Source organism: Remersonia thermophila, chromosome 1, assembly GCF_042764415.1.
Source record: "Remersonia thermophila strain ATCC 22073 chromosome 1, whole genome shotgun sequence".
Classification (NCBI taxonomy): domain Eukaryota; kingdom Fungi; phylum Ascomycota; class Sordariomycetes; order Sordariales; family Chaetomiaceae; genus Remersonia; species Remersonia thermophila.
In genome coordinates, this window is record NC_092217.1 from 1,694,831 (window position 1) to 1,720,414 (window position 25,584).

Genomic DNA, 25,584 nt, shown 5'->3' on the forward strand with positions numbered 1-25,584 from the left:
ATCAACATCAACCAATCCATCCATCCATCATTGGGTCCCTTCTTCGTCCTCCATCCATCCATCCATCCACCTCCTCCAAACGGCGACAACACACAAGCCAATTAAGCTCAAAGGCCTAAACAACAAACAAACAAAAAAGGAGCACAAAGACGTTGCCTGACGCGCGCGTACGGTTGCGACCACCGGGCTCTCCCCCCCGCCGCCGCCTTACACGTTCCACGACACACAAATCCGGGGCGCTACCTTGGTTTCACGAAAACACCACCACCATGCCCCCATCGGCCGCCGCTTCCGCCTCCGCCTCGGCAGCCCGCAGCGCCATCCGCCGCCTGCTCAAGGAGCTCGACACGTGGAAAAAGACAGAGTCGGCCAACGAGCAAGGGATCGAGCGGCTGGGCCCGGCGCGGGACGACGAGCTGCTGAGCTGGGAGGCGGTGATCAACGGGCGCGGGATCGGGTGTGGCTATGAGAGTGAGTCGTTTCTAATGTGGTCCTTTTTTTTTTGTTTCCTTGTTTTTTGTTCACCTTGTTCTTGTTGGGGTTTCATGGCTCTATGTTTGAAACAGCAGCGCTTGAAGAGAGAGGGAGAGGCTGCTGGTCACTATGCCTGTCCCGTCTCACTCTCCTCTCCTTCTCGCTCATGTAACATGTTGTTTGCGGACCTAACGACACCTTTTTGCTTGCTTACCTCCCTGCCTCATTCCTTTCTTCATTCACCCATTCTATTGCTCTCTCTCTCTCTCTCTCTCTCTCTCTCTGTCTGTCTGTCCCTCACGTCCTCACGCACAAGCATGGCTTCCTCGCTAACCCCCCTCCAACAAAGACGGCCGCTGGCTCCTCAACATCACCATCCCGCCCACCTACCCCCTCCACCCGCCCGCCGTCCGCTTCGCGACCCCCATCGTCCACGCCAACGTCAACGTCCAGACGGGCGAGATCTGCCTCGACCTGCTGCGCCAGGACGGCGCCTGGACGCCCGCGTACAGCATCCTCGAGGTGGTGCGGGCCGTGCGGCTCCTGCTGGCGAACCCGGGGCTCGACTCGCCGCTCAACGTGGACGTGGCGGCACTGCTCCGCGCCGGGGACGTGATCGGGGCGAGGAGGCTTGTCGAGCTGTGGGTCGAGGAGGAGAGGTACGAGGGGGTTTAGCTTGGTCTTGCTGCGACGGAAGGCGGTAAGGCGAGGGAGAGGTAACTATAGGTCGGGAAGCGGAGAAAGAGTAGGGGTTTTTTTTTTTTCCCCCTTTCGATTTTCATCGGGCAGGGTTGACGAGGAACCCTGTCGTCATCTGTGGGAGTTGTGTTTTTTTTTTTTTTTACTCTTTTCTTTGTTTCTGCTCGCTCCAGACGCGTTTGGCATATCCAGGTTCCTATATATATTCCCGAAAGTACGAAACCACGCAAATGCCGTACTCCCTCGCCTCTCCCAACTGCGCGAGATGGACTTGAAGGTGGTGAAGGAATGCTTCATACTACACACAGACAGCCTGTCTCGGCGAGGCTCGAGAAAGAAAGCATGGCATCAAGCTCCACCCGCCCGCACCCCCCGGCTCTATGGCATGTCCGAGTCTCACTCGCCCTCGTCGCTCCCGTCCCCCTTCCCGCCGCCTTCTCCTCCTCCTCCAACATCCCCCTTGGATTTCCGAAACCTCTCCCTGCCCGTCGCGATCGCCGCCTCGACAAACCTCCCCGCAAACGCCCGGCCGTGCATGAGCTGGACGCACGCGTCGGCCGCCTCGCGCTCCTTGAACCGCACGCTCACCACGCCGTCGGCCTCCTCGTCGTAGAGGACGACGTTGGTGACGGCGCCCAGCTTGGCGCACTCCTCGCGGATCTCCTCCTTGATGTCGAGCAGCGCGGTCGGGTCCTCGGCGAGCTCGTCGAGGGTGAACATGCGCTTGAGGATGACGGTGCGCTCGGCCTTTTTGCTGTGGTGCGAAGGGAGGGACGGGTGCGGCTCGTCGTCGTCGGACCACGACGAGAGCTTGGCGGCCAGCTTTTGGGTCTTGCGGATGATCTTGGCCTTGTCCTGCTCGCTTCTCCGGGGCGGGTTCGGGTTCCCGCCGTTCCCGCCGTTCCCGTCCGGGCGAGAGCCGTCGCCTGCGGCCTGGCCGCCCCCCGCGCCGCCGTCCTCGTGGTACCTTGTCTTCTTGTAGCTCATGTCGGCCGCCTGGACGTGCATGGTCGTCCCCGAGCTGTCCGGGAACCGCAGGTCCGTGTCGTCGAGCAGCATGATGGCCATGTCGACGGACTGGGGCTTGAAGAAGACGATGAGCGCGTCGCCCTTGAAGTTGCCGTCGGCGTCCGTGTACATCTTGATGCGCGGCCGCCCGCTGTCGATCTCTTCGGCGATGACGCCGCACTTGCGCGAGAACACCTCGGCGACTTCTTCGGCGGTCGCGTCGAGGGGCAGGCCCGTGACGTAGACGGCCGTGTTTTGCTTGGGTGGCGGGGGTCCTCGGGGTCCCTGCCCTCGCCTTGGGGCCTTGGAGGGTCGATCCCTGCTGTTGTTGTTGTTGTACTTTTCAAGATTGCTAATCCTGTTGTTGTTTTTGTTGTTGTTGTACCCCTGATGGCGCGCAAAAGGTTCACGTCACGTCAAGCAGCTGGTCAGTCTTCCCGGATCTCCGCGAGCGAGCCATTCGGAACTCGGTCGGCTCTTTGAGTTTTTTCCTTATGGTGGTTTCTTTTTCTGAATGTTATGGTGGGAGGAGGAGAGCGTGGCGATATGGAAGGGTGACCATTTGCGCGCATGCGCCCCCGTAGCAGTGGCGGCTTACCTCGCGGTCGTTCGAGTGATCCAGCTTTCTCTTCTTGCCTTGGGCGGCAGGGCCGGACCCGTCGTCATCGGCGGCAGAATCGAATGCGGCGTAGCCCTGTTGTTGTTGTTGCTGCTGCTGTTGCTGTTGCTCTTCGATCAGGGCCTCGTCGTCCTCGTCGATGGGGATCCAGCGCTTCTGGGCCTCGTCAAACTCGTACTCGGTCCCGTCGTCGTGCACGGCGATGTACTTGTTGTCGAGCTTGGAGAACGAGATTCGATCATCCTTATCGAATTCTGCGGGGTTGGTCGGAAACGACCAGTCCTCGGCTCCCTCTGCCATGGCGTTGGTGGTGCTGGCTTGGTGCTGGCGCGGCCTGCAAAGGTTGCGAAAGCTCGGGGGTTGATGGCTGGTGCGATGTGGTGCGAGATGCGAACCAGGCGCGCAACGCAGAAGCTCAAGTCCGCCGTTGGAGCTTCGCCTGTTGAATGACGTTACGAGACCCACATCGGCTCCCCAAGCTCCTCGTATGTACAGGAGCACGTAACGTTACCGTACGGTACGGCGCCTTCGCGTTTCGCAACTCCCTCCATCGCATGGGGTGATGAACAATGGGCGTGTGAGCGTAACATGTCGGAATCCCCTGGATCAACCAACGCTACTTTGTACATGCTGTGTAGAGCACAAGGTATGCTTTTCAAGGCTTGGACGACGCAAAAGCTCGGGATGTTGATCTTTTCTGGGCTCATGGCATCCATGGCGCGCCGCATGGGCCATCTTCTTTCCGCCATGGATACCCCCCCCAATTCCGTCTGCCCTTTTCCCTCCTCCTCGTAGCGTTCGCATCCTCTGGTGTGCAGCGCGCACCTTGGGCGCCTTATTTCTTCCTCATGGTCTTTTTCACACCCTGCACAAACGCCTCGATAGCCTCCCCGCCACCCAGCGGCACCCTACCGCCAGGAACCAGGCCGCCGTTCTCGAGCGAAATGCCCAGCGCGTCGGCAATGCTCGGCAGGCCGCCATCCCGAAGCGCCATCGACAGGCTCGCCAGGCTCTGCGTGAACTGGGGGCTTCGCAACACCTTCTTCAGCAGCGCCCGCTTCTGGCCCATGGTCATTTCGTCCTTGGCCTCGTCGGCATCGTCGGGGGTGGGCTCCTTCTCGAGCGGGCCGGCATCGTCGCCGCGCTGCGCCATGACCAGCACCGTCGCGGGCAGGTAGTCGAGGAGATGGTCGATGTAGCCGTCGGGAGCGGCGTCGAGCATGGCGACGGTCGTGGGCGGGTCGAGCAGGTCGGTCAGCAGCGGGTAGAGCTTGCCCTGGGGTTGGGCGAGGTCGCCCGAAAGGCCCGGGGCGCCCTTGAGCGAGTCGAGAAAGTTGCGCACGACGTCGGCGGCCTCGTTGTTCGCAGCCCTGCCGACCCACAGAAGAGGTTAGTACGTGCCGAGGACACGAGCAGACACATGGGCCAAACGCCGACTTGTCATTTTGTGTGTATGCGTGCATGTGTGTGCATGTGTGCGTGTTCAGAGGGGTTGCGTGATCCGTTGTAGGCGGCCTGGCCTGGCCGGCGGACATCTAGGATGGATTCTGTACAAGCTATCTGCTAGGAAAGGGGATGATGCCAGATGCACATGCGCCCGACCCAGCCCCCGCCCTCGGCCAAGCAGTTGTTGCAAGGAAAACGACGGTCCTGCGTCGCGAAGGTCCAGGCTCCCGGAAACCAGGCTGAGTGAAAAGAACGGATACCTACGCTCTCGCTCCGTCTGCGCCTCCTTCCCGGGCATCCTCGCCTTCCTGCCGGAAGTCCCCGCCGGTGGCATCGGGGCCGGCGCCGCCCGAGCCTCCGCGGCGGTGATCGTGGGGATCACGGTGGCCCTCGACATCTTCCATGGTCTCGTCGTCATCCAGGTCGCGGTCGCGGTCGCGGCCGCGGCGGTTGTTGTCGCCGTCGTCGTTGCTGGCGTTGCGCACCGAGGCCAGCTCCTGGTTCACGTCCACCTCCTCGCCCTGCAGCAGGCGATCCACAATGTCGCCGATCTTGAGGTCGCGCGGGCTGAGCCAGGCCGGGTCGCCGCTGCGGGCCTGCGGCTTGGACTGCAGCCAGAAGACGTGGCGCTGCGATGACGAGGTGAACTTGAGCACAAAGATGCGGCCGTTGGTCTTGGAGGTCGGGTGGCTCGGCGTGCGCGTGTCGTAGGGGACGAAGCGGCCGTCGGTCGGTACCATGACCAGGTCGAGCTCGGGCCTATCGACGGGCGCGGACCTGGGCCGCCAGCAAAAGTGAATGAGATCTGGCGGGGAGGAGACGAGGGTCTGTCAGCTCGGGGCGGTTCCAGCCATGCGGCGGGATGGGATGAGGGGGGGAGGGGAAGGCGCACCATCATCGGAGTAAAGGTAGATGTAGCCGGGGGTCTCGCGCGCCTTGATCTTGTAGGGTTTGGAGGATTGCTGTGGCGTTGGGTCAGCGAGATGCGGCGTTTGGCGTGGAGGAAGGGGGGGGGGGGGGTGAATGGACGGGGAACCGACGTCGACATCGCAGATGCCGGCCTTGAAGGTGATGATGGGTGCTATAGACATGGCGGCGAACCTCGCAGACGGTGGCGAAGGGGCTGCGGTGTGCGGTGGTTACGGTATCAAGAAGACGAAAGCTGGAATGTTGGAATGCAGAGTATGGAAAGGCGCGTGTTTGGTTCGCAAAGCTTTCAGGTCGAGGTTGAGGTTGAGGTTGAGGTGGGGGGTTGGAGCGGCAGGCGGGAAGCTGTTGCTTGTGCTGGGAGAAAGGCTGCCACCCGTTGACGTGACCCTGCCCGACCTGGGCCTACCTTGAGCGTGGCTCTTCCCTGCCGAGTGAACGAAGTGGGGACCTCCCCTGTGGGCTCCTGGCGTAGCTGCTACCGTGCTGTGTAAGTACGCAGTACATATAGCGGGGTGTGGGGTGAAATCTGTAAGGTACTACGCATGCTACAGACTGCCTACACAGTACGTTGTACGCCAAGTATGGAAGTTCGAACACCTTCACTCTCGTTGGTTCCCTCCCTTCGGTTCTTATATTTCAACGTCCATCCCATCCGTCAACTCTTCCCCGGGCCAAGATGATGTTGGATGTACGAACCAACCCTGGCAAGGCCGAACCCTCAAGAGGGCGTGTTGGACAGTCTTTGCATGTGGTCACTCGGCCCCGGTCTTCCCCCGGCCATAGGGGTCGTGGGTCGTCGGGTCCTTTTCGATTCCGTGGGCTCTGAAGATGCGTATGGACGCCGTGGAATACGGAACCGGGAACAAGTGAATTGCATCGGATGGATTTCCGGTCCCGGCAGCACAGCACCGCAGAAAGCACTACCTGCCTAGGCATCCGCTGATCTGAGCACCTGCTTTCGAGAAACCTTGACATTTCGCTCCAACCACGAGCCTCCTCGATTCCGCCGACCTTCCCGGTCTCGCTCCCTTTTCCATTCCTTCTCTCAAAGCACCGGGCAGCATGGCGCGTCCCTTGGGCGCCGTCCGCCTCCGGAAGGCGAACTCTGCGGTCCTGGCCGTCGGCGTGGCCCTCGTGCTCTTCGTGCTGCTCTTGGTCATAAGCTCCTCCACCCCCGACTTCTCCCCGGCTCGAAAGGCCGCCGCCGCGCTGCACCCTCTCTCGCCACCCACCTCGCCGTTCCGCAAATCTCCCGCCGGCGCAATGCTCCAGCCCCCTCCCGTGGCCCGCTACAACCTCAACAACGTCACAACCACCGCGCGGCCCCTCGAGAACCGCGAGAACATCCTCCTCCTCACCCCCATGGCCCGCTTCAACCCGGCCTACTGGGACAACCTCCTCCGCCTCTCGTACCCGCACGAGCTCATCACCCTCGGCTTCATCCTCCCCAGGACCCGGGAGGGCAACCTCGCGACCCGCGAGCTCCAGAAGCGCATCGCCCACGTCCAGACCCAGGCCCCGGAGCGGGACCGCTTCAAGAGCGTCGTCGTCCTGCGCGAGGACCTCGACCCGGCTCTCTCCCCGCTCGCGTCCCAGGACGAGCGCGAGCGCCACCAGCTCGCCCGCCAAAAGGCCCGCCGCGCCGCCATGGCCAAGGCGCGCAACGCGCTGCTCGTTTCCACCCTCGGCCCGTCCACCTCGTGGGTCCTCTGGCTCGACGCCGACGTGGTCGAGACCCCGCCCGCCCTCATCCAGGACCTCGCCCGCCACGACAAGCCCATCGTCGTCCCCAACTGCTTCCAGCGCTTCTACAACGCCCGCACCCAGGCCATGGACGAGCGGCCCTACGACTTCAACAACTGGATCGACAGCGACGCGGCCCGCGAGCTCGCCAGCGCCATGGGGCCCGACGACGTGCTCTTCGAAGGGTACGCCGAGATGGCCACCTACCGGACGCTCATGGCCTACCTGGCCAAGGACGATGACAACGACGACGACGAGGGGGAGAGGGATCTGCACGAGGAGGTGCTCCTGGACGGCGTGGGCGGGGCGGCGCTGCTGGTCAAGGCCGACGTGCACCGGGACGGGGCCATGTTTCCCGCGTTTCCGTTTTACCACCTCCTGGAAACGGAGGGGTTTGCAAAGATGGCCAAGAGGCTGGGCTGGGAGGCCGTCGGGTTGCCGAATTACAAGGTGAGCCTGTTGCGAGCCTGCGCCTGTACCAGTACGTAACAGGCGTGAGAGAGAACGGCGCGGCGCTGACGGCGAGATCAGGTCTACCATTACAACGAGTGACACGAAACCCGTTTCTTTTCTTTTCCTTCTGGTCTGGGGATCCTGCTGTCTCTGCCTCTCTCTTTCAATGACGGGACGCCCTGCGTCTTGGAGTTCTGCTCTTATCAAGCTACAGACAGACAGGCAGGCATGACATGGCATGGCATTGGTAGCTCTCTGCGCAGTACTGGTAAGCACCGGGTGTTGCCGCCAAGATCGGAAGCCAGGACAATGGCTGCGCCGCGATGGCGACCGGCTTCGTTCAGGGTCGGGCTCGGATCGCGGTTCCGATCCGGACGGGTGAAACATCCGGCTTTCTTCTTCGTCTTGGTGCTGCCATGGCACAGCGCTGTGCTACCCCAACGGCTACAGGCTGCCCGACGTGGCCGCCAGGTGTTTCTTGGGTTTCGGCTGGGTGGCTTTTTTTTTTCTGTTTCTTTTTCTTTCCGAGGCCATGTGGGATGGGGAACATCGGGTCATGCTTCGCTGGATTGGCGACACCGGGATGGGCGTGGTACGGGGGAACCAAGGAAGACCGGGTCACTGGGTTATTCATGATCGAGGACAGGGCATGGATCGGCGTTTTTCGAGAGAGTTTACTGCGTAGGTGCATGGATCAGCGTAGATGGTTTGACAGCAATGAGTGGCGTGTTGGTCTGGTGGGAATGATTTCTAACTGCCTATTAGTGTGTACTACGGTACGATAGCGAGGCGAGGAGAGGTGATGAGCCCGGCAGGCATCCAGGTGTTTTGGTTGGGCAATTGATACATCCCTCTCTAGGGAATACGCAGCCATCCGCGGAGCCTAGGTCAACGTGGTTGCCTGATCTCGTCGGGTCCCGGCTTGGGGGGTTGAACGACAAACTACGAGATGGGTCGGCGCTCTTGACTCCGCGGTGTCATCTCATGAACGACATTCAAAGCGCGAAACACCTCTCATTCTAGGAATCCATTCCATGAAAACGTCCAGTATCTCATGCATTCCCTGTCTACCCTGTATCAAAAAGCAAAAGTGTTGAACTTTTTTCCGCGGTTTTTTTTTTCTGTTCTTTTCCCACCGGCCAAGTGCCTTATCCGGTTGTCTGTTCGTAAACTCATCGCGAGATGCCGCCGCAAGGTCCGTTACTGTACATCAGGCCTAGAAATCAAGGCGATGGGAGAGGAGGGTTGGGGGGAAAGGGGGGTATCTAAGTTGAATGTGGTTGGGGATGTCGGTGGTAGCGTCATGAATTTAGTGGTGGAAGAGGCGGATGTTCTGCTCGACAAAGGTGATGCCCAGCTTCTCGGCCGTCTCAAAGACGGGAACGTCGTTCTGGCTGCCGCCGGGAGCGGCGATGTACTTGACGCCGGAGCGGGCGGCACGGTAGACGTTGTCGGTGAAGGGGAACTGGATACACACGTTAGCCGCTTGAAGGCATCGACGCGACAGGGAGGAAAGCGTTGAAACGTACGAAAGCATCGCTCGAGACCACCACATCCGACAGCTTGGCCATCCACTCGGCCTTCTCCTCCTCGGTGAAGGCAGCAGGAACCTCCTCGAAGCTCGACTCGAACAGCTCGCGCTCGGGGCCCGACTTGGGGAGCTGGCCGCTGACGAGCAGGTCGATGGCGTTGCTCTTGTCCGGGCGCTTGGTGCCCTTCTTCCACTTGATGCCCAGGACGCGGGGGTGGAAGCGCAGCCACCAGTTGTCGGCCTTGTCGCCGGCCAGGCGGGTGCAGTGGATGCGCGACTGCTGGCCGGCGCCGAGGCCGATGACCTGGCCGCGGGCGGCGTAGCACACCGAGTTGCTCTGCGTGTACTTGAGGGCGATGGTGGCGACCGTCAGGTCGCGCAGGGCGCTCTCGGGGAGCGGGCCGGCGTTCTTGGGCGTGATGACGTTCTTGAAGTGGGAGGGGGCGATCTCAAAGTCGTTGCGGCCCTGCGACAGGCTGACGCCGTAGACGGTGCGCGTCTCGGTCTTGCCGGGCTCGTACTCGGGGTCCATCTGCAGGACAAGGTACTTGCCGCCCTTCTTCTTCTTGAGGATCTCGAGGGCCTCGGGCTCGTACCCGGGGGCGATGACACCGTCCGACACCTCCTTGGAGATGATGCTGGCGGTCGGGACGTCGACGACATCGCTGAGGGCGATCATGTCGCCGAAGCTGCTCATGCGGTCGGCGCCGCGGGCGCGGGCGTAGGCCTGGGCGAGAGCCGAGGTCTCGATGCCGGGGATGTCGTCCACCATGTACACCTTGCGCTCCTCGGCCGTCAGGGGCTCGCCAATGGCGGCGCCGGCGGGGGACACGTGCTTGAAGCTGGCGGCGGCGGGCTTGCCGAGAGCCTTCTTGAGCTCCTTGACCAGGGGCCAGCTGTTGAGGGCGTCCAGGAGGTTGATGTAGCCCGGGGCGCCGCACAGCACCTTGAAGGGCAGGGCGCCCTCGCGAACGAAGGCCGAGGCGGGCTTCTGGTGCGGGTTGGCGCCGTAGCGGAGGGGGAGGTACTGAAGACCGTCGGCGGCATACTGCCTGCGGAAGAAGTCGGAGATGGCGGCATCGTAGTCGGCCGTGTGCTCAAAGGCCTTGAGGGCGTACATGCGGCGGCTCGACTCCTTGATCTCGCCGGCCTCGAGCTCCTTGAGGAACTCGGGGTAGTCCTTGGGGTCGCTAAGGATGGTCACGCGGTCGTGGTTCTTGGCCGCGGCGCGGATCAGAGTGACGCCGCCGATGTCGATCTCCTCGACGGCCTCGGGAACGGTCACGTTGATCTTGGCGACCGTGTCCTTGAAGGGGTACAGGTTGCAGATGACATAGTCGACCTTGGCGATGTTCTGGGCGTTGAGGTCGTCCTCGTCAGAGGCCAGGTTACGGGCCAGGATGCCGGCGTGGACGGCGGGGTGGAGGGTCTTGACACGACCGCCCAGCATCTCGGGGGCCTTGGTGATGGCCGAGATGTCCCTGCGGGCAAGCGAGGCAGATGCGTTAATCCGTGCCCTCCCAAAAGCCGCGAAAAGCCAAAGCAAACGAGACGTCTGGTGAGAGTGAAAGAGAGAGAGAGGGGGGGGGGGGGGGGGACAGGAGCCCTACTCGACGGGGAAGCCGGATTCCCTGATCATCCTGGCGGTGCCGCCCGAGGCGAGAATGCGGACATTGTTCTTGACGAGGCCCTTGGCGAGGTCCAAGAGGCCGGTCTTGTCGTAGACCGAGACGATGGCGATGCGTCCCGCGGCGGCCATCTTGACGGAGGGGTGATTGATGAGCTGTGAAGAGAAAAGATGTGTGGATGGTGGTCGAAGAGAACTCTGTCCTTCAACAACTCAGGTCTGTCCTGGAGGGAAGATGGCAAGCAATTGGAGGTTCGGTCTAAACTCCAAAGCAATTCCGAGTCAGGGAAGAGAGAAGTACAAGTAGTGAGGTCGGCGGTGGAAACTTCTCTCTGGGGGGGGGGGGAAGGGGGAGTAGCCGAGGAAAAAAGAGGAGAGATTCGGTTCTCAAGACAACAGACCAAAAAAAAAAAAAAAAAAAAAAAAAAACCTGCCCCAGCAAGGAAACGAGAAGCCCACTTTCTCCCGTCCGGGCCCTCACCGTGGAAAGCTCAATGGCATCGAAATCTCAGACATAACGGAACCTCCCTCTTTCCCTTTTCGTCACTTTTACTGTCCACCACGGCTAACCGGAGGCCATGGAGGGGTAGAGGTACCTCCAAGCTCCGCCGGGATCGGGAAACTGGTGCCCCGCACCCCACCCTTGGAGGGAGGGAGGGGGGGGGGGGGGGGGGTGTGTAAGATTTCTTGAAAAATTGCCGCATGGGCTTCTGCTGGAGGCGGGGAATCGAACGAACGTATGCTTTAAAGGTTGCCCCTCCCTCCAAAATTTCACAGGGAGAGGGAGGGATTCTCCGTTTCGGTTGACCCTTTTTTTTTCCTGTCTCAAAAGAATCGTCCGGTCTTGCATGTGAACGGCTGTCCGTCGCTGGTACACTATGTAGACTGGACAGAAGTCGCCTGGCTTTTCTTTTCTTTTTCTTGTTTTTTTTTTTTTTCTGGCAGGGGAGCTCGTATTATTCAGGTTGTTTTTCTTTGGGCTCCCAGGGCCAGGGGGCAGTCAGCCGGGCTTAACTAGCACTGGGGGGTGCTAAGGCTGCGGGGCGGTTTATAAGGTGGGTCTGCGAGTACCGTTTTCGCCCTTCGGGGCATTTGGTCAATGTGAGTTTTTCCCAGTGGTATTGCGTTGCACTTTCAGCACCATACTAACGTTCCTCGCAGTTGAAACGATACAGAGAAGATTAGCATGGCCCCTGCACTAAGGATGACACGCTACTCAAAGAGACGCTACCAATTTTTTTGCCATTTTTTTTGCCCTTGAATTGATGTTATGAAAAGCTTCAACATGTTGGTCTTCATAGAAACTTACCCCCCCCCCCTGCATCCGGGGGTTCCAACCAAAGAGACACGCGTTCGAATCGTCGATGAGAGTACTTTTTTTACGTTCCCATTTCAACCATTTCAGATGCTTTTGCGTCGTCTCAGAAGAGAATGCTATTCATGGATTCGTGAGGAGCCAAAAACAAGTAAACAATACAAGACTTGTGGCTCTCCTGGAAAACAACCCCCAAACTCCATAGCCAATGCTCCCCGACTACCCAAGACTACCCAAGGTCAGGTCAGGTGGTACTCAATCCTGCCACAGCCTCCCCAACAGCCCTTCCTCTTTCCCAAGCACCCCCCTCCTCTCCTCGTCCTCGGCGATCTTGAGCACCAGCTCCCCGAACAGCCCGTTGGCCCAGCCGAACCACGACCTCGTCCAGCGGTGCTCGTTCCACGCGTCCACCGTCTCGTGCACGACGCCGGTGCCGGACGTTGAGTTGAGCACGGCGAACAGCTGCTCGCCGACGACCTTGCTGCGCTCTTCGGGCGTCGCGAACCCGGCGAGCGGCTCGAAGGCGGTGAGGCCGGCGACGGTGGCGGCCATGGGCCAGCCCCGGCCGGGGCCGAGATGGGGACCGCCGACGGCGGAGAGGACGGGCCCCTTGGCGAAGTAGGGGTTGGCGAGGGAGAGGACGAAGCGGCGGGTGTTGCGGTAGATGGCGGCGTAGTCGTGGTCGGGCACCTTTTCGTCGTCGTCGTTGTCGTTGTCGTTTTCGGAAGAGGTCTCGCTCCTCTTCTCCGAGCTCGAGGGCTTGGCCTTGCCCTGCTCTTCCTCTCCCGCCGGCAGCGTGTAGTTCCACAGCGGCATGGCCAGCAGCGAGGGCACGTTGGCGTCGTCCATGAGGTTGGCGCCGCCGTAGCCGTCCACCTCGTAGGCAAAAATCTTGCCAAACTTGCGGTGCTCCACGACGGCGTCCTTGGCGATCCCCCTGCGGATGCCGCGGGCGAGCTTGCGCATCTCGGCCGTCAGGTTCTTGGCCTTGGGGTGGGCGTCCTTGTCGGCCAGGCCCTGCATGATGTCGGACGCCTGCTCCAGGTAGGCGGCCCACATCATGTTGCTCGGGGTCAGCAGCTGGAAGATGCAGGCGTCGTCGCTGGGGCGGAAGGCGGAGCGGACCATGCCGTTCTCCTTGACCGGGTTGCCGAGGCCGTCGTTGGTGAGCGTCTCGGAGCCGCGGTTGGTCCAACCCGTAAAGGTCCAGGCCGAGGGCAGCACGCGGCCGTCCTTGTCGTAGGTGCCGCGGCGCATGGCGGCCGAGGCGTCGACGGCGGCGGCCACGGCGTCGACCCACGCGTACCGGCCAAAGAAGTCGAGGTCGCCGGTGCGCCGGTGGTAGGCGGTGCTGATCTGCAGGAACGAGGCCAGGCTGTCGAGCTCCCACTTGCAGTCGAAGACGAGCTTCGGGTCGTAGGGCGGATTGGGGTTGTTCTGGTGGTAGGCGCCGTTGTGCGTGGGCGGGATGCCGCTCTCGTGCGGCGGCTGGAACGAGTGGCAGTAGGGCGAGATGATGATGTAGCGGGCGTGGGCGTTGATGACGCCGCGCCACAGGCTGGCCAGGGAGTCCGGGTCCTCGGAGGGCTCGAGGAGGGGCAGGTACGAGTAGATCTGGCTGGCCGAGTCGCGAAGCCACATGGCGTCGATGTCGCCCGTGATGATGTAGGTGAGCTCCTCGTCCGTCGTGGTCGCCTCGCCCGTGTCCGGGTCCTTCTTGACGGCGTGGCCGCGCCACTTGATCATGGTGTCGAGCGTGTTGGGGTAGCTGTTTTCGAACAGGCGGAAGAGGTCCGGGTCGCGGATCACCTTGCGCATGCGCTCGATGAGGGCCTCGAGGGAGGGGAGGGGGAACTTGCGGCACTCGGGGGGCGGCCGCACGTAGGGGAACTTGCGGCGGCCTTGGGACGGCGGGCCGGGCTTCTGGCGCTGCAGCGTCTCAAAGTCAAGGCATTGCGGCGTGGGCTTTGACGGGGGCTCCTCGGTGCCGTGCCCATGACCCGGATTGTTCTGGTGATTGTTGTTGGAGGTGGTGCTTTTATCAACATCATGATCATCATCATCGGCAAGCCATTTGTCCGTTGTCTCATTCTCCTTCTTCCCGGAACCCATGTCCTCGTTCGCTGGCTCATGAAGCAGCGGGTCTTTGGGGTTCTCAACCCCGGCTTCCTGCGCCGGGGTCTGTTCATGATGAGGGGGAGGAGGAGGAGGAGGAGGCCGAGGATGGTCCGGGATGGCGACGTGCGGCACGCTCTGCGGGGGGCGGTTCTGGTCCGGGTGAAGATCGAATGGCGCATGGCGCGCCGTCGTCGAGGTCGTTTGGTGACCGAGCCAGAAGATGAGGATGGTGGCGAGCACCGCGAGAGCCAGAAAGCGGACGGGCCGTCCGGGCCCGGCGACGCAAGAGAGGCCCATTCCCTTCTCTTGGGGTCAAGGGCCGAGTGCTGTGCCGCAGGTGGACACGCGAGGAGAAGGATCGAGGCGGTGGAGGTGCCAGGATCAAGCCATGGGATATTTCACCTTGCTCGATTCCCACCTATGGCGTCGCGGGCCCGAGGTGAAGGCGCTTGGAGGGATGAGAGGCACGCTATGTAGCGTAGAGCAGAGGGACATGTCGAGAAAATAAAGGACACTCAACCTCCGCAGCACGGCTACCTGGCCTGCCTGAGCTTGCCGAACCCGGGGGGTTGCATTTCTGGCTGCTTGGCGGGGCGCCATCTCTCGCCTGGGTCTAGCCGGAGACGGGGCGCGCCGCCGGTGGCTAAAGAACGGCCGGAATAGGGACGCTGTTGATTCTTTGATTGACCGCTCAGGTTTGGAGCCCGCGAGGGTCCGGTTCACTTAGACTGCCTCATAGCACACAGTACAGCATCCGACCTCAGGTAGAAAAGGTAAGGTAAGGTAAGGTAAAGTAAGGTCCATACCGTGGAACCCAAGGTAACGTAACGGAAACAACCCAGGCTGTAAGCCAGCCATAGCCATACCTATGGAAACCTATATTCCAGCATCTGGAGGGCGGGGAGAGGCATGGGAAACCCCGGGCTAAGATGCTTTGCCCACCTCCCGGCTGTAGAGCAGCGGTTCTGTTCTTGTCCATCTGGAAGTACAGTACTACTACCTAGGTAGAGTCAGCCAGGTAGTGTATGGTAATTACACTTTAAGTAAGGTACCTAACCTACTGCGTACGCAGAGTGGGATATCCACCGGCATTTGGGCTGTAAGTGGTCATGTCACATGGGTCATGTGGGATGGGAACAAGAAGCAGCTGAGGGTTAGGGTTGGCAACCTGCATCCTTTTCTTTCCTTGGCCCCCCCCCCCAACCTACGACCGGCAACCTTGGAACCTAGGGGACCCGCCGTGCCCCCTTGCCCCCCCTGGCACGGTCCATGCTGCCCGCCCTGTAGCGGGCTGTGTGTACTGGTCCAGTAGCGGACCACAGCGGGACAGCGCCAGGCCCATGCCGCTTCCTGTGCCGAGGCCATCACAAGCTCAAAGCCGAAGACAAGTTCCAGGTGGATCTCTCCCCGGGCCGGCCTTCGCTTCACCTTCACCATCCACCTGACATACACGCTGCAACTTGCGCCGAAGGGGGGTTTCGCCGTGGACATGGCCTCTTTTTAAACCGGATTTTTTTTTCTCTTCTTTTTCAAACAATAGGTCGGGGACCGTCCCATCTCACAGACCTACTACTTGTCCCTTTTTTTGTTCTTGCTGCTACCCGCGACGGCGAAGGACAACCGGGTGGTCTCCGTGTCGCAACGTCGGCTTCCGTGTCCCTCCGTGTCCCTCGTGTACCCCCCGTTTCCGCGTCCGGCCTCCCAAGGCAAAGCAACGCTCCATCCCCGACTCTGCGACTCGCCATCGACCGTCAAACCGGACATTGAACCCCCCCTCCCTCCCGGAAGCTCTTGAGACGTTACCATGCCCGCGTCCGAGGCGTCAGCCCGTCCGAGGCGGCTGAGGAGGCGCCGCCGCCAGGACAAGCCCGCCCTCACGGCGCGTCTGGTGCTTGACGACCACATCAAGACCGACGTCGGTATCGTGTCCGAGGATCTGTTTGCCGAGCTGTTTCCTCACCTTCGAGATGGTTGGTCTCCTTCCTGGACACATATGTCTCGGTTTCGTTCGCGCGCTAATTCGGCCTGCCCGCCCCCCCCTTCTTCGCAGCCCTCGACGCCGACCCCTCGACCCCCGAGAGCCCTTTGCACATCGCCATTGCCCCGTGGACGACCCCGCCGACCCCCGAGTCCGCCACCTGGGCCATCGTCCCGGTCACGCCCTCCTCGGCCCTGGCCCCCTCCACGATCCAGTTCTCCCCGTCGTCCCTGTCCCTGCAGTCCTTCGCCCTGAACCTCAAGCAGGTCGCGCCCTCGCAGCTGACCTCGCGGAGCCGGTCCGGCATTGACATACTCGTCTTGGACGTGGCCGCCATCGAGCTCGACACCGTCTTTGTGAGCCTCGAGGGCGACCTCGCCAAGAGGTTAGAGAACGGCGAGGGCACCTTCTTCCGCGAGGTGCCCCCCGGCGGCCGTCCAACCTTCGCGCCCGGCGCCGCCCCCGAGACCCGCTTGACCGCCTCGCTGCGCGCCGCCCTGTCCACCCTCAAGGTCGTCCATACCGGGGACATCTTCCCGCTCCCTCTGCCGCCGCACCCCGTCACCCACGTGCCACCGAACCCGGGCCGCATCACCCTCTGCGAGCCCGTGGCCCAAGGCGTCCTGGGCCCCAACACCAAGATCATCGTGTCGCGCGGCCGGGACCCCTCCAAGCGGAGCGCTTCCGCGGCGGCGTCCATGCCTCCGAGCCGCGGCCTGAACGGGTCCAACGACAACGACGACGACGACACGGCCAACGACCAGTTCTACTCGGCCGCCGAGGAGGGCGTTCGGACCGACGCGGCCACCGAAGAGACGGACGCCACGGCCACCGAGACCGAGTTCGAGGACGCCCACGTCGACGAGGACGAGGACGAGGACGCCCTCTCGGACGAGTCCATGGACGACATGATCTCGCTGCAGGCGCCCACCCTGTCGTCCACCATCACGAGCGGCATCGGCACGCCCACCACCATCGGCCGCGGCCGGAGAACCAACGGCGTCAGCGGCGCCGCCTCGGTGTTCTCGAGCTTCACCGCCGCCACGGCGAGGCCCGATCGGCCGCGCGGCCGGCTGTTCAAGGCCCAGGGCCTCGTGCAGCCCATCCCCGCCGACCTCCTCCACCCGAAGCCGGGCCCCCTCGACGACGACGAGGCGCGCATCTACGTGGACGTCAAGGACCTGACCCGCATCGGCTGCTTCTCGGGCGACTGGGTGCGCGTCGAGGCGTCGAGCGAGCCCCCGAGCAACGGCCTCGGCGCCTTCGGCCTCGGCAACTTTGTCGACCGCGACCCCGACGAGCTGGCCTGGCGCCCGGCCCGCGTCTACGGGCTTCCCGAGGGCTACTCGAGCCGCCCCGTCGCCCGCGTCGCCGGCTCCAAGCACGACGGCCGGAGGCCGTCCTTCTTCGAGTCCCAGGTCCCCAAGTCGCTGAGCCCCGCCGTCTACCTCTCCCCCGTCATGCTCGCCAACCTCGAGAACCCGCCCTACCTGCGCCTCTCGCCCATCCGCCGGAGCCCTCCCGCCGCCGCCAAGGGCCCGCAGCCCAAGGCGTCGGCCCCCCTCCAGCCGCCCTTCGCGAGGGAGGTGATCCTGCAGCACGTCCGCACGCCTCGCGCCGTCGAGAGAGACGTCCAGACCGCCGTCATGGCCGGCCTCAAGTTCTACTTTGAGCGGAGGCTGCGCGTCGTCAAGGCGGGCGACCTGCTCGCCATCCCCATCGACACGCAGCTCGGCCGGGCCTTGCAGGAGAGCACCGCCGCCGCCGCCGCCGCCGGCGGCGACGAGTCGGCCGTCGACGACGTCCTCGGCATGATCGCCAGCGCGCGCCCGGACCGGAACCTCCGGTACGACGAGGTGGCCTGGTTCAAGGTCGGCCACGTCTCGGCCATCAAGCAGGACTCGGCCGAGGAGCTCGAGGACGACGAAGACCCCTGGGGCGGGGTCGCCTGCGTCGACGTCTCCATGGCGCACCTGGAGCAGACGGGCTCCGTGACGAGCCGCGTCCCGGGCACCACGTCCAGCCACTGGCCGTACTACCTCGGCATCAAGAAGCTCCCGAAGCAGCCCAAGGGAGGGCCCTCGAGCCGGCTCGCGCCCCTGGAGCCCGAGAGGCAGTACGTGTCGCCCCTGCGGCGCCGGCTGCGCGAGCTCATGGCGGCGGCCACCAGCAAGGCCGCCATCCACCTCAAGATGCCCCCCGTCGCCATCCTGCTCGTCTCGACCCAGCGCGGCATCGGCAAGGCGTCGACGGCCACGCAGGCCTGCATGGACATTGGCCTGCACGCCTTCACCATCGACGCCTACGACATCGTCAACGACTCGGGCGGCGGCGGCGGCGGCGGCAGCGACGTCAAGACGGCGGGGTTCCTGACGTCGCGCGCCGAGCGCGCCATGAGCTGCGGCCCCGACTGCTGCGCCCTGCTCATCCGCCACATCGAGGCGCTCACGGCGGATCGCATGCTGACGTCGCTCCGCGAGATCCTGGCCGGCGGCGCGAGGGTGCTCATCGCGACCACCACCGAGGTGGAAAAGGTGCCCGACGGCATCCGCGCCCTGTTCACCCACGAGCTCGAGATGACGGCCCCCGACGAGGCCGAGCGCGAGGGCATCCTCCGCTCCGTCCTCGACGACCGCGGCCTGAGCCTCGATCCCGAGGTCGACCTCGGCGGCATCGCCCTCAAGACGGCCGCGCTCGTGGCGGGCGACCTCGTCGACGTCGTCGAGCGCGCCCTCGTCGCCCAGCGCTCCCGCCTCGAGCAGCTCTCGGCCAAGGCCGCCGCGGGCGACCGGCCCGTCACCGTCCGGGACGTGCAGGTCGCCGGCGGCCCCGCCGCCTCGGGCCTCACCAAGCAGGACTTTGAGGTGGCCGTCGAGGCCGCGCGCAAGAACTTTGCCGACGCCATCGGCGCGCCCAAGATCCCCAACGTGACGTGGGACGACGTGGGCGGCCTCAACAACGTCAAGGAGGCCATCACCGAGACGATCCAGCTGCCGCTCGAGCGGCCCGAGCTGTTCGCCAAGGGCATGAAGAAGCGCTCGGGCATCCTGTTTTACGGGCCCCCGGGCACGGGCAAGACGCTCCTCGCCAAGGCGATCGCCACCGAGTACAGCCTCAACTTCTTCAGCGTCAAGGGGCCGGAGCTGCTCAACATGTACATTGGCGAGTCCGAGGCCAACGTGCGGCGCGTGTTCCAGCGCGCCAGGGACGCCAGGCCGTGCGTCGTCTTCTTTGACGAGCTGGACTCGGTCGCCCCCAAGAGGGGCAACCAGGGAGACAGCGGCGGCGTCATGGACAGGATCGTGTCGCAGCTGCTGGCCGAGCTGGATGGCATGTCGGGCGGCGAGGATTCGGGCGGCGTCTTCGTCATCGGCGCCACCAACCGCCCGGATCTGCTGGATCAGGCGCTGCTCCGGCCGGGCCGGTTCGACAAGATGTTGTACCTGGGCGTGTCGGATACGCATGAGAAGCAGCTGAAGATCATGGAGGCTTTGACAAGAAAGTAGGTTTTTTTTTTTTTTTTTCCTTTTTTTTCTTTACGTTTAATCTCCTTGATCCAGGCTAACTCTCTCTCTCTCAAAAAAAAACAGATTCACCCTCCACCCTTCTCTCTCCCTGTCCTCCATCGCGGCCCGTCTCCCCTTCACCTACACGGGCGCCGACTTCTACGCCCTCTGCTCCGACGCCATGCTCAAGGCCGTCACGCGGCAGGCGAGCCTGGTGGACGCCAAGGTGCGCGCCATCAACGCGGACCCGGCCGCGCACAACCTCCGCGGGCCCATCTCGACGGCCTACTTCTTTGACCACTTCGCCACGCCCGAGGATCTCGCCGTCATGGTGACGGAGCAGGACTTTTTGGACGCGCACCGGGAGCTGGTGCCCAGCGTGAGCGCCGGCGAGCTGGAGCATTACGAGAGGGTCCGGCAGACGTTTGAGGGAGCCAAGGAGAAGGAGGCCGCTGCTGCTTCGGCTGCCGGTGCCGGTGCTGGCGGACAGGCGAGGTTGGGTCTCCCGTCGGCCGGGTCCGGGCGGAGGACCGTCTCGGGAGCGTCGTCCAAGGGGAAGGGCAAGTCGCCGATGGGCCGAGGCAAGGGGAAGGGGAAGGCGGACCTGGACGAGGAGGACGACGACGATGTGGATGAGTACGGGACGTACGATGCGGACGACAACTTTGTGGTGACGGGGTCGCTGAGGAGGGACAAGGGCAAGGGCAAGGAGGTGGTGCCGCCCATTGCCGCGAGCAGCGGCGCGCCGTTTGGGGACGGGGCGGGCGAGGGGGATGAGGAGCTGTACGATTAACTGCCTTGTCTTTTAGACACACACACACATATATATGCATATAGCTGGGTTGGTTTGGAGGTGCATGTAGAAGGTACCTATCCCTGGTCCGGATCGACGAGCTGAATAGAAAAAGGGTTGATTGATTTGGTAGAGCACTTCGGGTACTGCATGGCGAAGAAAGACCAGGCCTCGAGGAATCAACGCCAAGATTGGCGGCCCGGCCCGGCGGTAAGGTTACCTTCAGCACGGTGATGGATTGGTGTGCCTGTAACGCGTACCGTAGGCGGTGTGCCTTACCAAGGAAGTGTGGTATGCGACGTCATGTTGCAGGCGGGTTCCCAACTCGCTGGTCGGCGTCGGGACCCGACGCAGTGAATCCTCCCAAACGGGAAATCCACGTTCCCTTCCCGATCGAGAATCCTCCAGTGTCGAACACAGCACAGGAGAGACTGCAACCGTCTTTCGGTCTTGCAACCCAGGTCCAGGTTCGTATGCCGGTTACATTCGCCATTGGTGGAATTCGGGAGCGAAGTAGCGTAACTGCTTCGCTGGCAACGCCATTCATGGATTGACACACACTCCCCTCCCCTCCCCCCCGCCCCCGTTTCCGGCTTACACCACGTAGACAGCTCACATGGCCCCGTAGGAAAGGTTGGCCAAGACGTCCCCAACCCAAACGTTTCGCTACCTTGGTTTCTTATCAACAACCATTTTTGATCAACTCTCTGGGCCACCCCGACCCTCCAACCCTCTTAGCACTCTTCTGTCAAGCCACCCTCATCGGAACACCTCGGACAGGCTCACAGTCTCTTCGGTGGCCTCGGCTGGGATGGGGTTCCGGATCCCCAAGTAGTTAACCGCAACAGAAAAGACCCACACCGGACCGAGACAGAGGCCACACACACCACCCAAGCCATGAAGCCCCCGAAGCCCCTGCCCCCCACCGACGAGGCCATCCGCGCCACCGAGCCGATCCACGGCCTCGGCGGCGCCGAGTTCAGGGCCCTCCTCGACCGCGCCTCGGACGCCAAGGCCCGCGCCTACTGCCCGTACAGCCGCTTCCGCGTGGGCGCGGCGGCGCTGGTGCGCGGGGCGGCCCGCCAACCCCTCGACGGCGTCGACGGCCCCGACGGCCCCGACGGCCCCGACGGCCCCGACGGCTTGGTCGTCGTCGTCGGCGCCAACGTCGAAAACGCCAGCTACCCCGTCGGCACGTGCGCGGAGCGCGTGGCGCTGGGCCGCGCCGTGGTCGACGGCCACCACCGACGCGGGTTCCGGGCGCTCGCCGTCGCGACCGACGCGGACGAGCCCGCGAGCCCCTGCGGCATGTGCCGGCAGTTGTGAGTCCTCCCTCCCTTTTCTCTCTTTCTCTCTCTCTCCCTCTCCCTGTCTGTCTGTATCATCCATCCCCTGTCCTCTCGCGTCCTCTCCGATCCTGTCCTGTCCTGTCCTGTCTTGTCTTGTCTTGCCAACTCACCACGCCAACACAACAAAACCCCAACCGGGAAAAAAAAAAAAAAAAAACAGCATCCGCGAGTTCTGCGACCTTGACATGCCCATCATCATGTTCGACAAGACGAACCACTTTATCGTCATGAAGCTAGAAGACGTGAGTCCCTCCGAAGGCTGTCCTTCCCCCCCCCCCCCCCCAGGCCAGCCGCGGATCAGCAGCAGCAGCAGCAGCAGCAGCAGCAGCAACAGCCTACTGACGCACACGCTCTCTCTCAATCTTTTAGCTCCTCCCCCTATCCTTCGGGCCCGCCAACCTGGGTGTGCCCGACCCGGGGAAGGCGAAGCCAGAGACGCCTGGGGACGCTTAGTTTGTCTTTTTTTGTTTTCTGTTCGATCTTGATCCTTGAGGGAAGGACCAGGTACCAGGACGACGGATCGTGTTGGTTATCATCATCATCATCATCATTATCATCATCAGGGAGCGCCATTGGGTGGTATTGGGTGGTTTCTTTGGGGGCGGAAGAAGGGGGGGATGTATTTGTGTAGGTCACCTCATCGCGGTTGCATCGACACGATTAGAGATGATGGGATTGCCTGCATTCTCGCAAGCACGCAACGGAAAAGCAGAAAAGAGGAGCGTCCATTATCTGCCTTGAACAAAAGTCCCAGTGTCCCGATTCCTGACCCGTATTCCCAGCCCATGAGGGAATGTATGTAGTACGTACGCCTCAAACCATGGACAAACTTACAGGAGCGGTATCTGATATTGCCTTTGCCTTTGCTTTCCCTTTCCAATCCCGAACCTCCCTAAACTCCATGCCCATCCCATGCCTAGGTACTCAGGTGCTTCCTTGACCCTTGGACGACAACCCGCAAGAGTAAAAAAGACAAAGAAAACGAAAAAAAAAAAAGGAGCCAACAAAGTCCAAAACATGCCGTCATCACCCTTCGAGCGCCAGCGTCGTAACCCTGCCCCGCTTCCTCCCACCTGCTTTGGTCTTTGATCTAGTAACCAAACCCATCGTGCTGATGCATGGGACACCTCCCCGGATGCCTCTCCCACCAGGCGTCGATGCAGGCCCGGTGAAACCTGCACAGGCATTCCAGCCTCGCCATGGCAACGCCCACCTCGAACTCCTCGAGGCAGATGGAGCACTCGGCCGAGTCGACGCAGTCCTTCTCGGTGGCCCTGTAGGGGAACATGCCCGTGCGGCGGGGCAGGACCGGGCCGAGCGGGTCGGCGTCGTCTCCGTCCTGCGCGCCCGTCCTGGACGGCCCGCCGTACCGGCTGTGCGACGCGATGCAGCTCGCGATGTGCGACTCGCGCAGCGCCTCAAAGTTGGGCAGCGTGCGCGGCGGAAGCTCGCGGTGGCAGACCGGGCACTCGTCTTCCTCGGGGATCTGCGGGCGGGACGGCGCGGCGTGGTAGAGGCGGTGGGTGCTGGAGGAGGAGGAGGCGGCGGACGGGCCGGCCGCGGCTGCCGAGGACGGGCCCGCGCGGTCGTTGAGATCCAGATAGGGTCGGTACCCCGGGTACACGTGAGGGGGTTGATTCGAGGCGGTGGGTCGGTAGTAGGCGGGCGGGGTGCCCCAGAGGACGCGGCTTTCGTTGCTCCGGGGAGGCGGCGGGCGCGGCCGGGACGAGGACGGCATGCCGGGGTGCTGAGGGAGGCGTTAGACGCGTGCGTCCACCGGGGTTGGGCATCACGGAAACAAAGCATTCGATACATACCATGGTCGCGCTGCGGCTCCTCGTCTGCGCGTCGCTCGCGGCCCCGGAACCAAAGTAGAGGTTCCAGATGCTGGAAAGGGGCCGCTCCTCGGTCTGGGCCGCGATGCGCGGGCTCGTGGCGGACCTGGCCTGGGAGCCCGGAGCCTGCGGGGGCGCCGTGTTGGGGTCCGGGACGCAAGGGTTGCAGAGCCTGACCCTCTCGCCGCCGCCAAACTCGGGATACCACCCCTGGCTGTCGAGGAGCGAGAGGGAGGAGCTCTGCGCCACCGGTCGAGGGGCTCCGGGCGGGCGGACGATGTACTGGTGAGGTATGGTGATGCGATGAGGAGAGCACGAGTTGCAGACCACCCTTCCGCATTTTCTGTAGAATCACATCATGATGAGCTCCCGTTCCGTCTCGTCCCGTCCCGTCCCGTCCCTTGCTTGACCTTGCATCTCGACGGCCGCACTTACCGGCAGTGGTGCTTTCGAACAAAAATGCTGAACTGCGTGCCGCAGATGGGGCAGTACGTCGCCTCCGAATCCGGCTGCCACCTCGGCAGGACGATCGGGGAGGGGGGAGCGGGCGGCGTTGGCGACGGGAGGGCTGCAGCCGGCCTCGAGACCAGCCTGGTGGCCGGAGAAGGGCCGGACACCGACGCGTTGGAGGCTCGAGGTTCGGCGGCTCGAGGTTCGGCGGCTGCGGCTGTGGGTGGCATGCCGCCCGTCTCGGGTCTTGCGTGTCTGGGATGCGTCGGAGGTTGGAAGGGCGGGCTGCTGTCGGCGGACGAGCCTGGGCGGTCCGAGCTGGCTCTCCGGGCTGGAGGCCCCGGCACGACGGGCTCCGAGGCCGCCAAGCCGCTCGGGTCCGGCGCGCCGCGTCCCTCTTCGGCGTCCAGGCGGAGCGGCGAAGGCGGGACCCGGCTCGGACCGTCGTTGTCGTCGTCGCTCTGCCCCTCGCCGAGCGGCGAGACGGAGCCCGGCTCACCGCGCCGTCCAGGCCGCTCTGGCGCGTCGGCTCGTTCTTGCGTCGCCTCTCCCTGCGGCCCATCCTGACGGCCAAGCTCCGAGGGCGCTCGCTCGAGGGTGTGGGTGGGGCAGTCAAAGTAGCGGGAGCATTCTTGGTCCCAGTATCGCGAGGTCCGCCATGGACAAGCAGCGTCGGAGGCTTGGCTCGCGTCGGAGTCGGAGCGGCTGCTGGCCGAGTCGGAGTAGGGGTCCGGCTCCGAGACGGGCGCGTGGCGCTGGGAGATCGGGCTTCCGGGGTCAGCGGTCGCCATGGCGGTTGCGCTGGAAGGGCATGCGGTGCCAGCGACCCTCCTTGTCGATGATGGTTCGGAGTCGCGGCCCGGATCTCGGGATGCCCGGCGGGTTTATCGATATCGGTTTGTCAGGGGCTGGAAGGTGGAAGGCTGCGGCGAGCGAGGATCAGAAATGGTTGCTGGCAAGGCTCGAGAGGAACAGAAGGCAGCTTTGGTGTACTAGTATCCCAGGAGGCAACGAGGCAACGAGGCATCCCAGAAATGGTTGCCCCCTCCTGTTCAAGCAGCGCGCCTCACCTAGGGATGCCCTGCGACGCTGGGCGGTCCAGGTTGTTGGGTCTTCGGGGTTGGGGGGAGAAGAGTGGGGGAGGAAGAGGTCCATCCACGGGGGAAAAAGGTGGGGCTCCCCATCGAGCTCAGCTAGTTGCACAGTATGGCCATGCATCAGCCGTACGGGCCATCACGTCCAGCCTCACGTCCAGCAAGTCCATGACCCCATCGGGCAAACGCTTATCTTTCCCTCTTATCTCACATCGGCCACCTGCCCACCAGCCCGGCGGCCTGCCGGACAGCCAGAGGACAGGACAAAACCGCCTAGCTCATTTCGGACCGACGTTGGGATTCTTCTTCATTTACCACACAGTGTGCGTGCCGTACCAGTTACTCACTTGGGGCCGTGCAAGACCGAGGCTCCGAAGTCATGGCTCACCCAGATTGCATCGCATCGCATCACAGCTCTTCCCCCCCTCCCAAGTTCCAAAGAGACGGGAGCACCGACCGAGGATTTCCCGAGATCGCCATCCGAATGACCACGAGCAGGCAGAAAGGGAGAGCCGAGGAAACGACCTCATTCGCTTGGCTCCATGGATACGGCCGGTCGCCTGAGCGCGTTCAGGCCAAGGCTCTCCTCCCGAAATCAAATCCCCGCGATATCACT

General features: G+C 63.0%; 9 protein-coding genes across 9 annotated transcripts; 4 read left to right on the forward strand and 5 right to left on the reverse strand.

The window, feature by feature from the left end:
* Positions 1-269: 269 nt before the first annotated feature.
* Positions 270-1,149, forward strand: VTJ83DRAFT_473 (uncharacterized protein; the record flags this gene model as incomplete). Its single annotated transcript, XM_071011251.1, has 2 exons — positions 270-471; positions 824-1,149. 2 exons carry the CDS (start codon positions 270-272, stop codon positions 1,147-1,149), a joined length of 528 nt encoding a protein of 175 aa, XP_070869826.1.
* A 420-nt stretch (positions 1,150-1,569) lies between these two features.
* On the reverse strand, positions 1,570-3,100 carry VTJ83DRAFT_474 (uncharacterized protein; the record flags this gene model as incomplete). Its single annotated transcript, XM_071011262.1, has 2 exons — positions 1,570-2,568; positions 2,780-3,100. The coding sequence occupies 2 exons, from the start codon at positions 3,098-3,100 to the stop codon at positions 1,570-1,572; spliced, it is 1,320 nt and encodes a 439-aa protein (XP_070869827.1).
* Positions 3,101-3,635: 535 nt separating this feature from the next.
* VTJ83DRAFT_475 (uncharacterized protein) lies at positions 3,636-5,337 on the reverse strand (the record flags this gene model as incomplete). Its single annotated transcript, XM_071011273.1, has 4 exons — positions 3,636-4,170; positions 4,511-5,051; positions 5,139-5,208; positions 5,287-5,337. 4 exons carry the CDS (start codon positions 5,335-5,337, stop codon positions 3,636-3,638), a joined length of 1,197 nt encoding a protein of 398 aa, XP_070869828.1.
* Positions 5,338-6,238: 901 nt separating this feature from the next.
* On the forward strand, positions 6,239-7,471 carry VTJ83DRAFT_476 (uncharacterized protein; the record flags this gene model as incomplete). Its single annotated transcript, XM_071011284.1, has 2 exons — positions 6,239-7,369; positions 7,451-7,471. The coding sequence occupies 2 exons, from the start codon at positions 6,239-6,241 to the stop codon at positions 7,469-7,471; spliced, it is 1,152 nt and encodes a 383-aa protein (XP_070869829.1).
* Positions 7,472-8,681: 1,210 nt separating this feature from the next.
* On the reverse strand, positions 8,682-10,662 carry VTJ83DRAFT_477 (uncharacterized protein; the record flags this gene model as incomplete). The annotated part of the gene is made up of 3 exons (XM_071011295.1): positions 8,682-8,837; positions 8,902-10,384; positions 10,514-10,662. The coding sequence occupies 3 exons, from the start codon at positions 10,660-10,662 to the stop codon at positions 8,682-8,684; spliced, it is 1,788 nt and encodes a 595-aa protein (XP_070869830.1).
* Positions 10,663-12,100: 1,438 nt separating this feature from the next.
* Positions 12,101-14,260, reverse strand: VTJ83DRAFT_478 (uncharacterized protein; the record flags this gene model as incomplete). The annotated part of the gene is made up of 1 exon (XM_071011306.1): positions 12,101-14,260. The coding sequence occupies one exon, from the start codon at positions 14,258-14,260 to the stop codon at positions 12,101-12,103; it is 2,160 nt and encodes a 719-aa protein (XP_070869831.1).
* A 1,507-nt stretch (positions 14,261-15,767) lies between these two features.
* VTJ83DRAFT_479 (uncharacterized protein) lies at positions 15,768-20,240 on the forward strand (the record flags this gene model as incomplete). The annotated part of the gene is made up of 3 exons (XM_071011317.1): positions 15,768-15,933; positions 16,014-19,443; positions 19,532-20,240. The coding sequence occupies 3 exons, from the start codon at positions 15,768-15,770 to the stop codon at positions 20,238-20,240; spliced, it is 4,305 nt and encodes a 1,434-aa protein (XP_070869832.1).
* Positions 20,241-21,137: 897 nt separating this feature from the next.
* On the forward strand, positions 21,138-22,042 carry VTJ83DRAFT_480 (uncharacterized protein; the record flags this gene model as incomplete). Its single annotated transcript, XM_071011329.1, has 3 exons — positions 21,138-21,562; positions 21,750-21,831; positions 21,959-22,042. 3 exons carry the CDS (start codon positions 21,138-21,140, stop codon positions 22,040-22,042), a joined length of 591 nt encoding a protein of 196 aa, XP_070869833.1.
* A 637-nt stretch (positions 22,043-22,679) lies between these two features.
* Positions 22,680-24,665, reverse strand: VTJ83DRAFT_481 (uncharacterized protein; the record flags this gene model as incomplete). Its single annotated transcript, XM_071011340.1, has 3 exons — positions 22,680-23,336; positions 23,407-23,767; positions 23,860-24,665. The coding sequence occupies 3 exons, from the start codon at positions 24,663-24,665 to the stop codon at positions 22,680-22,682; spliced, it is 1,824 nt and encodes a 607-aa protein (XP_070869834.1).
* Positions 24,666-25,584: the final 919 nt, after the last annotated feature.